Source organism: Magnolia sinica, chromosome 6 (assembly GCF_029962835.1).
Source record: "Magnolia sinica isolate HGM2019 chromosome 6, MsV1, whole genome shotgun sequence".
In the NCBI taxonomy this organism is placed as follows: domain Eukaryota; kingdom Viridiplantae; phylum Streptophyta; class Magnoliopsida; order Magnoliales; family Magnoliaceae; genus Magnolia; species Magnolia sinica.
Window position 1 is genome coordinate 102,833,774 of NC_080578.1, and position 13,200 is coordinate 102,846,973.

The following is a 13,200-nucleotide window of genomic DNA, read 5'->3' on the forward strand; positions in this document are numbered from 1 at the left end:
ATCAAGGGACACACATGATGAATGGAATGGATTTCATACACACAGCAAGGTGGACCCATGGAACTCGTGTGTTGTACGATCTCCGTAAAACCGACGTAGGGGAGGATTGCGGTCCCATGAATAGGTCTAAGACGCGAATTTCCTACGACCCCGGATATGTGGGGCCCACCAAAAAGTCATCCGCTAGCTCGGGTTAAGACATCAGCCCGACGGGTGAGGCAGATCCGAAACTCTTATGGGCCACACCACGAGGAACGGTGAGGATGGAAACGCCCACTACAGAAAACTTCCCACGGTGTTTGAAAACACAAATATCTGCTCGCCGCTAGGAACGTCAATGGGCCGGGCCAGGGTAGGTCTCCGCCGGATTTTGAACTGTTTCGGGTGGGCTGGTGGGCGGGGTCTATTCAAAATTAGAGGTGGGTAGGATCCGACCTGATTCGTTGGATCCGACTCGACAAAACTGGTCGGATCCGATCTGACCTGAACCGAAAGCCAGGGTTGGGTCGGTTCGGATAGAGTAGACCCACTCGGATCCGACACCAAACCAAGTCGAGTTTGGGTCATATAGCTACTCGATCTGATTCGGTCGGATCTGAACCGGAATCGAGTAGTATAAAGTCAAATTTTACTCTCTTTAAAAAAAAAAAACCTTTATCCTTCTTCTACCCAAACCCTAACCCTACTTGCAGCTCGAGTCGACTTCCTCTCCTTACCTCATTCTCTCTCCTCCTTTCTCTCACTCTTTTTCTCCCAATTTGGCTTGGCTTGACTCAGCTCAATCTGAATCGACAAGATAGACTCAACTCGATGACCGAGTCAGACTTAGTTCGGGTTAGGCCAGTAAGGAATTGGTTCGGATTGAGTCAGTCCCGTTGGACTCGGTCCCGAATCAGATAGAATTCGGGTCGGTACTTGCAAAAATCGGATTGGCTCGATGCCCACCAAAATACTAAATTTTTAGGCCGGAGCCCGCCCATTTACATTGCTGACATCTGCCTGATCCAAAAACTTGTGTGCCCCCCAAAGAAGGGCCCAATGGTGGGCCGCCCAATCCCAGCCGTTTGTGGGGCCCACATGAAGCATCTGGACCTTTAAATACATGAGGCCCGTTAAAAGCAGGGAACGGAGGACTCTCGGATTCGGTAGTACCCACTTACGATCTCTTATAGAGAAAAGGAATATATACGGATAAACCACAAACAAAGGAATTAGACATGAACACTCCTTGCCTGCAGCCAGGGTTGGTTTGACGAATCCCCAGTAAGCCGGACGTGATGTAGTTTGATTGGTGACCCCCAACGCTAGCAAGCTGGATGGTGTCAAAAAGCTACGTAGGTACCACCATGATATATGTGTTTTTATCCACACAGTCCACCTATTTGTTCAGTTCATTTTTGGGCTCATGCCCTAAAATGAGCCAAATCCAAAACTCAAGTCGACCACACCACCAGAAACAGTGTGAATTGAATGCTTGCAGTTAAAAACTTCTTAGGGCCCACCACAATGTTTATGTGCCATCCAACATGTTGATGAAGGGAAAATATAAATATCAGTTTGATCCAAAACCTCTGTAGCCCCAAGAAGTTTTGACTATTAGGCGTTCAATCCCCACTATTTACTGTAATGTGGTCCACTTGAGCTTCAGATCTGCCTCACAATTGGGCTCATGCACTAAAATGAGCTGGAAAATTGGATGGATAGCAGGAAAAACACATACCACATGGTAGACCTTACAGAGATTTCACACGAGCTAGCTGGCTGGTGTTGGGGTCACCAGCCATGCGGCCTCCCTGTAACCCGAGCTCTGTGGGGGTCCACTGATTTATTTATTATTATTATTTTTTAAAATATAAATATCCACTCCATCCATCCATTTCACCAGCCCATTTTAGGACATGAGCCCAATATGAGCAAGATCCAAAATTCAAGTGGGCCCCAACATACATGGGGCTGGAAGTGCCCACCATTGTAGCCTTCCTAGCCCCACAGTGATTGTTTATATGCCATCCAATCCATTAATAAGGTGACACCCACGTAGATGAAAGAAGAACACATATGTCAGCCTGATCCACAATTTTTGTGGTCCCAAGAAGGTTCCAATGCCGATTGTTTTTTGTGTTGTGGCTCACTTCCCTATATTTGGGTCATGTCCTAAAATGAGCTGGTGAAACAGAGCTTGGGGTCACAAGGCATTCCAGGCAAGCCACATCCATCCCTGCACAGTATACACATGTTTTTAGTTATGAAAGTGGATCCAATGGTTCAATAATCCAGACAATTTGGGGTGGATGGACCGTTACCAAAACTTTTCTTGATATATAAATGGTCAAGAGAAAATACAAAAAAACCATCCATATTCAACTGAAAATGGTCCTAATATTGGAGGCTGATATCTTTTCGAGTTGTCTATCCATGGTGGGACTCAACTAACCAGCAGTCTGGTTTACAGAACCATGAGCCTCAAGTAATAGAATTGAAAAACCATGTACTCCCCTGCAAAGTTGAGATGAACTTCTCCATCTCAAATTCATTTTCTACATGGACTACCATTTCTCAGTCAGAATGTGTTCATGGGCCAACATAGATAGAATTTAGATGGAGAAAACTGGTGGCAGCCACTTATCACAATGGTCTGTTTCAGGGTTAACTCATTTGAAGACCTTTGAACACGAAAAACAGAGTGTTTATGCAGCTGACTGATCTTTTACGGGAGCATCCTTTTCTTCTGGCAAAAATGGAATTGGTTTAGTTGGGGCAGGTAGGCGGCCGATGCTATCCACCTTATCCCGCTGCTTCGGTGGTGGCCTGGCTGGCTTCGGCAGTAGCCGCCCCTTCTTCTCAAACCACTCAGGCTTGAGCAATGCACGGAAGCCCAACTTGTTGTAGTAAACTTTCCTAACGGAACCACCAGCAGCTTCAACAGCCTCCTTCGCTCTAACTGTTACTCTAGATACCTGAACCAAATCCATAAGTCAGTTTCCCCATAGCGAATCGGGTAGTACCACTTCATTGGATTCTCGTAGGGGGAAGCTGTTATATGAAGATTACCTCGAGATGAATTGGCCACTTGATAAGTTCAGCACCACGGCCCATTAATCTGACACCATCTTTAATCTGCTTCCCTATGGCACTCGTATCCTATGGTCACAAGATAAAATAAAAAAATGAAAACAAGGAATGAGAAACAGCTTTCAACTAAAGTGGACAACATAAGCAGTTGAGGATACCACTAAAACGGAGGTACCTTAAGGGTTTTCATAGTTATCAGTTCTGATGAATCAATCTTGCCTGCATTTATAAGCTTTGCAATCTTTCCTAGCCCCACTGGCTGTTCATAAAGACAATGAAAAGACTGATAAGAAACAGCTATTCAATTTCAAGGGCCTAAAATCAACTAAGTTTCATGTTGTAAATAGGAAGCCAAAACATCCATACCTCACAGGAGAGCAGATTCAAAATTGTATCAAGGGCCCGTTTGGAATGAAGGAAAAGAAAAGAAAAATGTAATGATCATCAAATGATGAATTCCCATGGACTCCATGAGCACTACTAAAACATGGATTCCCATGGATTCCATTTTTGGGTGTCTTGTGAAGATCTCACGTTACTCTCAAAATTTTCACCTCGTATCTTGTGTGAGAATTTGGCTATGGAAAAGGCTAATGATTGCTATTTCCAATTTCATTATTTCCTTTGCTATCTAAAAAAGTGCACGGTCAAATGAGTGAAAAACATTCTTTTCTTTTCTTTTGCCACAAACCAAGGCCCCTAAGAGCACTAGTGAAACAAACAAACAGACAAACAACAACAACAACAACAGCAAAGAAAGAAAGAAAGAAAGAAACAACAACAACAACAAAGCTAGAAACAACAACAACAATAATAATGTGGCATGCTTCAAAACAAGAGATGGAGCAACCAACATCAGTATTAGCACATGGGTGTAGGTGACCTTCCCAGACCATGACAACAGGAAAGATGTTGATTATAGCCTATCCTTGTGAATTTTTTTAAAGTGAAATTCTAGAGAGGGTGCCCCACAACTCAATCATTCTAGCAAAAGTTTTTACTTTTTTTATTTTTCCTTGAATGATAATGAAATTTTATTAAAAGAAGAAGAGATACAAAGGAAACAACCCAAGACAACTGTAACACGAGGGAAATGTGAGGGATCATCAATCCAGCAAACCAAACCACAACTAGATCCCTAAACATTAACAATGGGCTCTCCGAAAACCTCCCAATTCATCTCTGCTATGACCAGCAAGAGCTCTAATACCTATAAGCCCAAGCAATCACCCATCTTTGACCACAACCCCATGAGAAGAGCTAATCTCTACAAGGATTTTCTCCCGACACTAAGTGCTCCCCATTCCATGCTTCAAGAAAAGCACAATCGGTCTTGTGATAACCCAGGCCAAACCAAAAGGATTGTAAAACCCCCAGAAAACCTCTGACATAAAGGGGGCAAGAACAAGCAATCCACCAACACCACATTCTGGTAGAGGATATACATATTAGTAATATTCATCTTTACATTAAGACCTTGGCCTTGCCAACGTGCCACCCAAAAGCTATTCCGCAGGGGGGGGGTGCGCTATGACCTTCCTTCCACTATCTCCCCACTTAGTGAAACAGAGAACGATTTCACCAAAAAGTCTCCCAATCTTTCAAAGCATTGCTTTCACTTGCAATTTCACATATGGGAAGCAAAAGCATACTGAGAGTGCTGTAAGACTTAGGAATTATTCAGTGGCACCACAACCACCTGACCTTGAAAGACAAAATAACCATGCCAGACCAAAATATTTCCAGAAACCACCCTATACAGCAGGGAAGAAACTTGGTGCAACTCAGTCACCACTCTATGCATCCTCCCAAAATCATGTTCTTGAGCCATCCCAAAAGCAGCACACTCTAAAGAAATAGCTTTTCCACACTAGACACTGTTTTCTACAGGCCCGACGCTCTGTAAAGAGGCATGACCTTAGTAAACCAAACCCCTTCCATCACCCTGTATTTACTCCATATCACTTGCTTCCATAAACCTCAACCCTTGACCCCAGATCCTTTTTTGTTTTAATGGTAACAGTGATTTATATATATATATATTCAAGAAATAGAGAGGCGTGGAAGGAAACACTACAAATTCAAAGCATGGAGGATCAAATGATAAGAAATCAACCTCCCCCAGAGCCCCTATAACGAAAATCTCACAGAATCCACCATCAACAAATAACTTAAGATCCATAGCCTACTCAACTACCACTTCCTTTGCTCTTTAAAAGACCTCTTCCAATGATTCCGACCCATTGTTAAAAGGTCCAGTTGTAATGTTCCTTCTAAATTGACCAAAGACCTGAAAGTAATGCCAACCTCCAAAGAATCTGCTTTTTGTTGCCACCACAACCCTGATCCTCAGACTGGAAAAGCATAGCTATTAACTTTGGCACAACCAAACCACCTCAAAGAAGGCCAAAAGCTGCCTCCAGAGATCTGTTGTGAAGGAGCAATGAATAATCAAGTAATATAAAATCTTGGCACTTCTCAAGCATATGATAAATCGCATTGATGATTATCGTTCTCCTACTCAAATGGTTGACAGTAAGGACTGTTTTTAGCAACAAATCAACCAAATGCCAGAAGCCTATGCAGACCCGTGAATGACCACAATTCTTGTCATTGGAGTCTTCACACTAGGCCCCAACCCTAGTCTAAGGACATTGTACAACATTTGATATTTGACAAAAAAAACTTCCAAGATTGATTCAAAGTCTATCCCAGAAAAGGAGGGTGAGGGAAGGAAAGGAGACAATCTTCCTTCCATTGTTTCCACCTTTAAAGGGAACATAGAAGACTTACCCTGAAAAGTTTCCAATCTCTCAAAGCACCACTTCCACTCATCGCTTTCACCTACGGAAGGTGAGAACCTACAAAGATGCTCCATAAGACTTGGGAATTCTTCAGCCTCATCTTCTATTTAGTTTTTTCGAGACGACGACATGACAATCACCTGACCTTCGACATAACAACTTTGAGTGACCTTCACAGGAACCACCCTATGCAACAGATCATAGCTAGGTGCAACCGTCTACACACTGCACATCCTCTCAAAATGGTTTCTCGAGCTACACCAGATACAGAAGGCTACCTCTTTAAAGGCATTTTCACACTACAATTTCCATAGGTCCGACAACCCGTAAAGAGACATGAACTTTGTAAACCACCCCCTTATCTCACCCAATGTTTTAAATATCATTATTGCGTAAAGTATCCCATTGTTGGGATACAGATAAATATTGGTTATAGCATGGGATATATCGGTTGTATCGCGTAATGTATTGTTGTTGCCGGGAAACATGGGAACATTGGGAAATTGGTCGAATTATTCAATGAAACTTCAGGGATTGTTGAAAAAGACATCAATACACACTTAGAAATCAAAACATTGCAAAACAAAAGTACACATAATAAGGGTTTCCTTTGTATGGGGTCCTAATATATGTGTTTTCCAATTGAACTGATGCACGTATATTCAAAGTCTATTCATATAATTTACAAACGTAAGAAAACATGTATGGAAACACAAGCAATACATTCAAAAGCAATAGAAGAATCAGTAGATCAAGTTACATACGTGTATAATTTTGTATTTCCACCGTTTCCCAATATTTACACCAGACCAAATAGACCCTAATTTTAAGCCTCTAAACCTACAATTTAGCATTTCCTCCATCTCTAGTTTGGCCTCAGTCTAACCAACACAACATCATACTCAACAGCCTAGACCAAATACAAAGGTTTGCACATTTAAGCTAAATGTACAACATGCATTGATGTGTGTTTAAGTGTATCAAAGTGTCTCATTGCAGTCTAAGTACATAGAACTTCGATAAACTTAGATGAACTTACAAAATTTACTTAAATGCACTTAGATGCACTCAAACGAACAAGCTTAACGTGAAACGCTTTGTGGATGTATCAATCTAACCACAACCATTCTCACTCTTACGAAAATTCCCTTGTATGTCTTTAATGATGTTGATGTATCATCCTAGAACCCCTTTTCTCAAAATCACCCATCACATAACTTCCCCAAGAACTCCTTATGCTTACTCCAAATTTATAAAGCTGAGTATAGATTCTTCCTCTTATCTCTATATTTTTAAATCAATTATCTAAGTTGAGAAATTCTTAATCTCCTTGGCATGAAGCTAAACTATATTTGATATACTTTATCTATTGTATTAATCTTGTACCAACACCGTCTTTCAGAGCTTCACAGTGTAACACGTAAGTTTGATCCACTGATACTGTGTGAAACTTCATGCATCTCTCTGTTCTTGTAAATAGGTATCATGATACTTCTCCACATGTCTGGCATGTTATTTGCCTAAAAGATTTTATTGAAAAAAGTAGTTAACCAAACTATTTTCAATTTCACAGAGTTTCTCACACATATCTAAAGAAATAATTTCTGTCTCCAAAGCCTTTTCCTTATCCACCTCTTTTTAGTGGCAACTTGAATATATTTAAACCAAACAAAAAGAGAGATGCAACCAAGACGGGAAAAAAAAAAAAAAGCGGGGGGTGGTGGTGGAGGATGGAGAGAAAGCATCTTGCGACCCAACTCATAAAAATCAAGAATGGCTCCCAAACCAAAAGGTTCAAAGTGTCCCCTCTTTACAGCCCTTGGAAAGGGACATAACCAATAACTAAGAAACCGTTTGGCCTCTCACTAAATGGATAACCGAAGCTGCGTTAAAAGCCAAATTATTGAGTCTCCTATTGTTAAGTTCTTTCCATACAGACCAAATAACTGCCAACAAGGGGAGCTACCACAACTATCTTTTTCTTCTACCCAGACTGCCCGATTCCAAGCTTGAAAGAAGGCTCAGAGGGAGTTCAACATGGACCACCACAACCAAACAAAGCTAGAACAAACGACTGGATTCTAACAATGTATTCATAATGAATGAACAAGTTATCCATGGATTCTGCATCCTAAATACATATGATACATGCATTTGTAATCACCATCCCCTTCTGCATAGGTGATCGATCATTAATACTTCGTAAATTAGCCACGAATGACTAAATGCAACGACTACAGGTGCCATTAGGAAATGCCAAATAGAGGCAGTCTGGGGCCTTAGATCCACCACCATGCTTCCGTAGAGAGACCAATGAAAAGACATCCAAGAACCTTCCTAGAGAATCAGACCTCCATTGCCATGCATCTAAATCATGAAAAGACAGGGACATCCATCGAATAAGATGATCCAACATCATAAAATCTACCATCTCCTCATCTAAAAGGCTCCTTCATAAGTGAAGAGACCAAACTGCCGAAGCACCCATACGACTACAATAGAGATTGATGGTCACGTCCTTGTCGATGGAGATATCAAAATGCCTAGGGAATACAAGATAAAGCAGTCTATCTACATAGGAAAAGCCCACAGGAGATCATGGATAACATTAGTCACAACCTTTTAAATACTAAAGATTTGTAGAAAAGGAGACCAATATAAATCAACCACTTCCTGAACCACATATTTGCTAGAAATAGCTTGCTTCCAAACTGCCTTCCTCTACCCCAAATCTCCAAAGGCACTTTCCTAATAGAGCACAATTCGTCGTTTGTAAACCATTTAACCCATGCCTCTTCCAACACACAGCCAGCTTGTGCCATTCTACTAAATTAAACTTCTTATCTTCCATGTTGTGCCATAGGAGAAACCTGTGCAATGATGAGCTACCATTACTGACTCACCTGGTAGCCTTACTAGAAGAGATGTGTATTCCTACTATTTCTGAGAAATGGGAATGATAGAGAACACGGAATGCATATAAGATGGGGTATTTTTAGTGAGGATGTTTTTTTGACGTATTAAGAGAGGATCCCAACATTGGTTCTTTTGCTATTGTTTGTATCTAGTTCTTAATAGTTCCTTTTAAAATTAATGCATTCTGTTGGACAATGGCTCTTAAGAAAATCCTCACTCTAGATCTTTTGAATAATATAGGCTATTCCCTCCCTAACTGTTGTGTGTTATGCATAAATAAAAAAGATTTAATTAATGGGTTCCAACCCATGGCTCAATGAAAGATAGAGTGTGTTTCAACATTGAGGTCACGGGTTTGAGTGTCCATGTTACCTTTGGGGAAAAAAGAAGAAGAGAGGAATTGATGAATAAATTTTTATTCACTATGAGTTTGCTTGAGCAGTTTGGTCAGCAATGTTGCATCTTTTAATATATGACAAGTCATGCTCAAGGTGGTGGAGAATTTTACTGCTTGTTGGAGCGATGACAACATAGTTCCCATCTCCGTGATCCTTCAGAAAATGGTGTTACAAGTGGTCTTGTGGTTTTTGTGTTAGAACACAACCATCAAATCTTTCATGGAAAGCATCCAAATTCAGATTTGATCATAGTGGAAAGGAAATGTTGTGGAATTCCCTTTTGCTTTCCAATCAAATTGGTTGGAAGTCTCCCAACTAGGACTGGATGACCATAACGCTACAGCTAGGTGGGAGGACAGAGGGTTGGGGTCATGCTGAATTTCGACAGGAGTTCTTCAGGCAACCTCAGTCTGCAAGTATTGATGTTTGCTTCAAGAACCATACTGGGACGTGCCTTTTGGAATTCTCGCCGAAGTAGCGGCATTGCTCAGGATGCCAAATTTCCCCTAAGCAAGATCTTTGTCTTGTTATAATTGAAGGGGTTCATCTAATGGGTGTCACGGAGAGATATGGTCTTCATGCAAGCGAAGAACGAATCTTTTGGAAGAATTTCACGACATTTGTACAAACTGTACCAGTGCATTCTCCAACACCCATAGAGAGGGAAGTTCTGGGTGCACTAATTGGCAAAACGGGTGTATTTAGAAATGCTCTTCTAATTCCAAAAGAATCCCAAATTCTAGATATGCAATTGTGATTTCGGAGAGAATCCCAAATTCTAAAAAGTAGGTTGGTGAGTCTATGTCAAGTACGATGGTCATTGTATTTGCGTGTTTAGGTGCTATTGTGCTAGTCTGTCCCTCTTGTTGTATGTTTTGTTGTCTTTATTAATATTCTGATTACATTCATTCGAAAAAGAAAATCTAGTTCCACCTTCGTGATAGTTTTATTGGACTTGGACTTGCATGTTATTTGCACCTTCATACTATCTTGATTGGCTAGGACTTGCATGCTATTTCGGCCCTCACTATCAAGCTCCTGCTCCAATCTATATGTGGTGACGTTGATAAGAGATTCTGATGAAAACTATGTAAAATCTAGTGTTTAAGAGCATGGAACACATTTGATTTAGAAGATCGGATATGGAAAAAGGAGTTGTCAAGATACTTTTCAGTTACACCTTTTCCTACTAAGCTCACTAAATCCGAAGTGAATGAAGAAGTCACAAATACCGAGTTTGTTATGCAGCTCCACCCAAAGTTGTGGCTTTTTGTTGGCTCACAGGGGGGGAGAGTTTTAGCTATGGATGCTCTTTAGAAAAGGGGGATGATTCTTCCTAATGTTTGCTTGTTATGTGGGCTCATTCCAATTCAGTCAATCACTTATTTAACCATTGCCCATTTGCATCCAAGGTGTGGTATCGTGTCCTTTCCACATTCAATGTCTGTTGGGTTATGCCGCATTCTATAGGCAATTTGCTAATGGCTTGGCATGCATATCTATGGATTTGAAAGATTCATGGCGACTTTCCTTCTTGGCAGATCTCTGGACGATTTGATAGGAAAGAAACGGAAGGTGCTTCCATAATATTAGCCACAGCGTTGAGTGGGTTGTAGGGAGAGTTTATGGCTTTGTCCAGGAGTGGAGCTGATGTATTTTGGGTTGTAGGGGCTTGTTGTTTCTTTGTTTTTGGGAGAGTTGGTTGTCTATTTTGTGCTTTCGTACTCTTTGTCATCAGTTGGTGCTTTCTCAATAAAATCTCTGTAACATCTCAAAAAAATAAAAAAATCCGATAATGACAATGGTGATTATAATAATAATAACTGACAAAAAGCCACTTACTGATCTACAGGCTTCAGTTTCAATAGGGGTTGCAGCTTTCTGCACATTCTTTCATTTCATTGAAGGGGATGCTAATGACCTCACCACTGTGTGTGTTACATTGAATCAGTCCATGCATGCCCAACATGTGATTTTTGCCATGATTGATTCTTCATTCATGCATATAAGATGGTCCCTTACCTAATTGAATAAAACAACAATAATTCTTTACCTTGCATGTAGAAACTGGGAACCCGTGACTTTGATGGAAACTCTTTAAAAATACCTAATCTATCTCATGCTCTTCATCAAATAGGCAAATAGTTCATTTAGCAATGCTACAGAACCCTTCATCGCAACTACGGGCTCTCAAATTTGAATCCAATCCCATCACATTTATACTCTTATAATGTATGCATTGATCAACTCAAACACATCCACCACCATAGAGATGGCACGCCTGTACATCAATCTAAACAATTTGAAATGTGGCTCCAGTCAGGATGTTCATAATCCAATGAAATGTAACAGAAGATTCTTATCATTTAGTTCTGCCCGGTGATTTTGGACCTCGGACCTTTTTGACTCTACAAAGTAGATGGTCACCTATCAGGCTGTTAGGATTTGAGAAATTGGTGTTTTTTCTAGGACCATCCCCATCCATTCCAGGACCCATGATTTGGAATGTCACCTATACAGTGGATAAGTACATGAGCACGATCCACTCTATTCTTTTTTTTTTTTGGAAAGGCTACTATATTCTGCTATATAATCACATTATTACATTAAAAAAAAAAAAAAAAACAGCAGTAGCAGTGTTATTTTAAATATTTGCCTTGCTAAAAAAAAAGGATCCATCACAACGAGCAAGAAAATTCATTTCATCTTCAATAAAAAGAAAAGCCCAAGAAGAGAAAAGAAGGAAAAACCTGGAAGGTGAGGGAGAAGGGGTTCTTGAAGCCTCTCTTAGGGAGGCGACGACGAAGAGGGGTCTGACCTCCCTCGAATCCGAACTTGAAGGTCCCTCTCGCCTTCTGACCCTTGTGACCTCTCCCTGCCGTCTTCCCTTTCCCCGAACCGATCCCTCTCCCTTTCCTCCTCTTCTTCTGCCTCGCCCCTTTGTTGTCCCGAAGATCATTCAACCGCAGCAATGCGACGCTACTCGATCCCGTCATCATACCCCTGCTGATGCTGCTGCAAACCCTCATTCCATCTGCCTTCCACCAGAGCCGTTGGATCGTGGCTGGAAGGGATGGTGGGTGTGTGATTAGGCTGCTAGTGATTGTAGCAGGAGGTTTGGTGGATGATAGATAGGAATGGCGGACGGATGTAGCTGCAAGAGACGATAATCTCCTCCTCCACATTGCTCACAATCTGTTTGCTATTCTGTCTTGGGCACTTTCAAATGATTTTGGAGGAAATGAGCTGCTGCCTCTTAGTCAAATGCCACATTCCACACTTCCAATTTTGTATATCCACGCCGTTCATCCGTTTATACAATGTTGGACGGCGGATTTCCAGCGCTGGGAAATTAGGTGGGGCCCACTTGGATGTTTGTGAGAAATCCTCCCCGTCCATCCGTTTTGTGAGTTCATTTTAGTACATGTTACCAAAAATGAACCGTATCCAAAGCTCAAGTGAGCCAAAAACGTGATAATTAAATGTCCACAGTTGAAATATTTGTGAGGCCACAGAAGTTTTGATTCATGCTAACGTTTTTGTTTTCAGTTCATCCCAATGGAAATGACGTTATTAACGGTGTGGAAGGCATCTAAACATCACTGTTGAACCCAGGAAGGTTTCAACGGTTCCCTAATCACATTTTTCCTTTTGTACGGCTCACTCAAGCTTTGGATACGGATCATCTTTGACAACATGTCCTAAAATGAACTCACAAACGTAGAGGGGAAGGATTTCTCACAAACATCACAGTAGCTCCACCTAATTTCCCAGCACAGGAACTTCCTGTGAAAGGCTTTCGCAGGAAAATCCACGTCCAATTTAGGACGGGCTACCAAATATTATGTAGATCCAATTCTAAGGTGGACCACACCATAGGAAACATTGTTAATTGATTGTCTAACCATTAAAACTTCCAAAGGCCCCATCATAAAGTTTTAATAATGTTTATTTTCAATCCAACCCGTTTGAAAAGATCACATTGATCCAAAATTTTTATGGCCTAGAAA

At 41.1% G+C, this 13,200-nt stretch overlaps 1 protein-coding gene across 2 annotated transcripts; it reads right to left on the reverse strand.

The window, feature by feature from the left end:
- Positions 1–2,359: 2,359 nt before the first annotated feature.
- On the reverse strand, positions 2,360–12,440 carry LOC131249356 (uncharacterized). 2 transcript variants are annotated; one of them, XM_058250072.1, is made up of 4 exons: positions 11,941–12,438; positions 3,248–3,331; positions 3,052–3,141; positions 2,360–2,957 (listed from the first exon to the last, which is right to left on the reverse strand). In XM_058250072.1, exons 1-4 carry the CDS (start codon positions 12,373–12,375, stop codon positions 2,688–2,690), a joined length of 879 nt encoding a protein of 292 aa, XP_058106055.1. In that variant the 5' UTR covers positions 12,376–12,438; the 3' UTR covers positions 2,360–2,687. The 2 variants fall into 2 exon arrangements, with proteins under 2 accessions (XP_058106055.1, XP_058106056.1); XM_058250073.1 differs by lacking the exon at positions 3,248–3,331 and having other exon boundaries at positions 11,941–12,440.
- Positions 12,441–13,200: the final 760 nt, after the last annotated feature.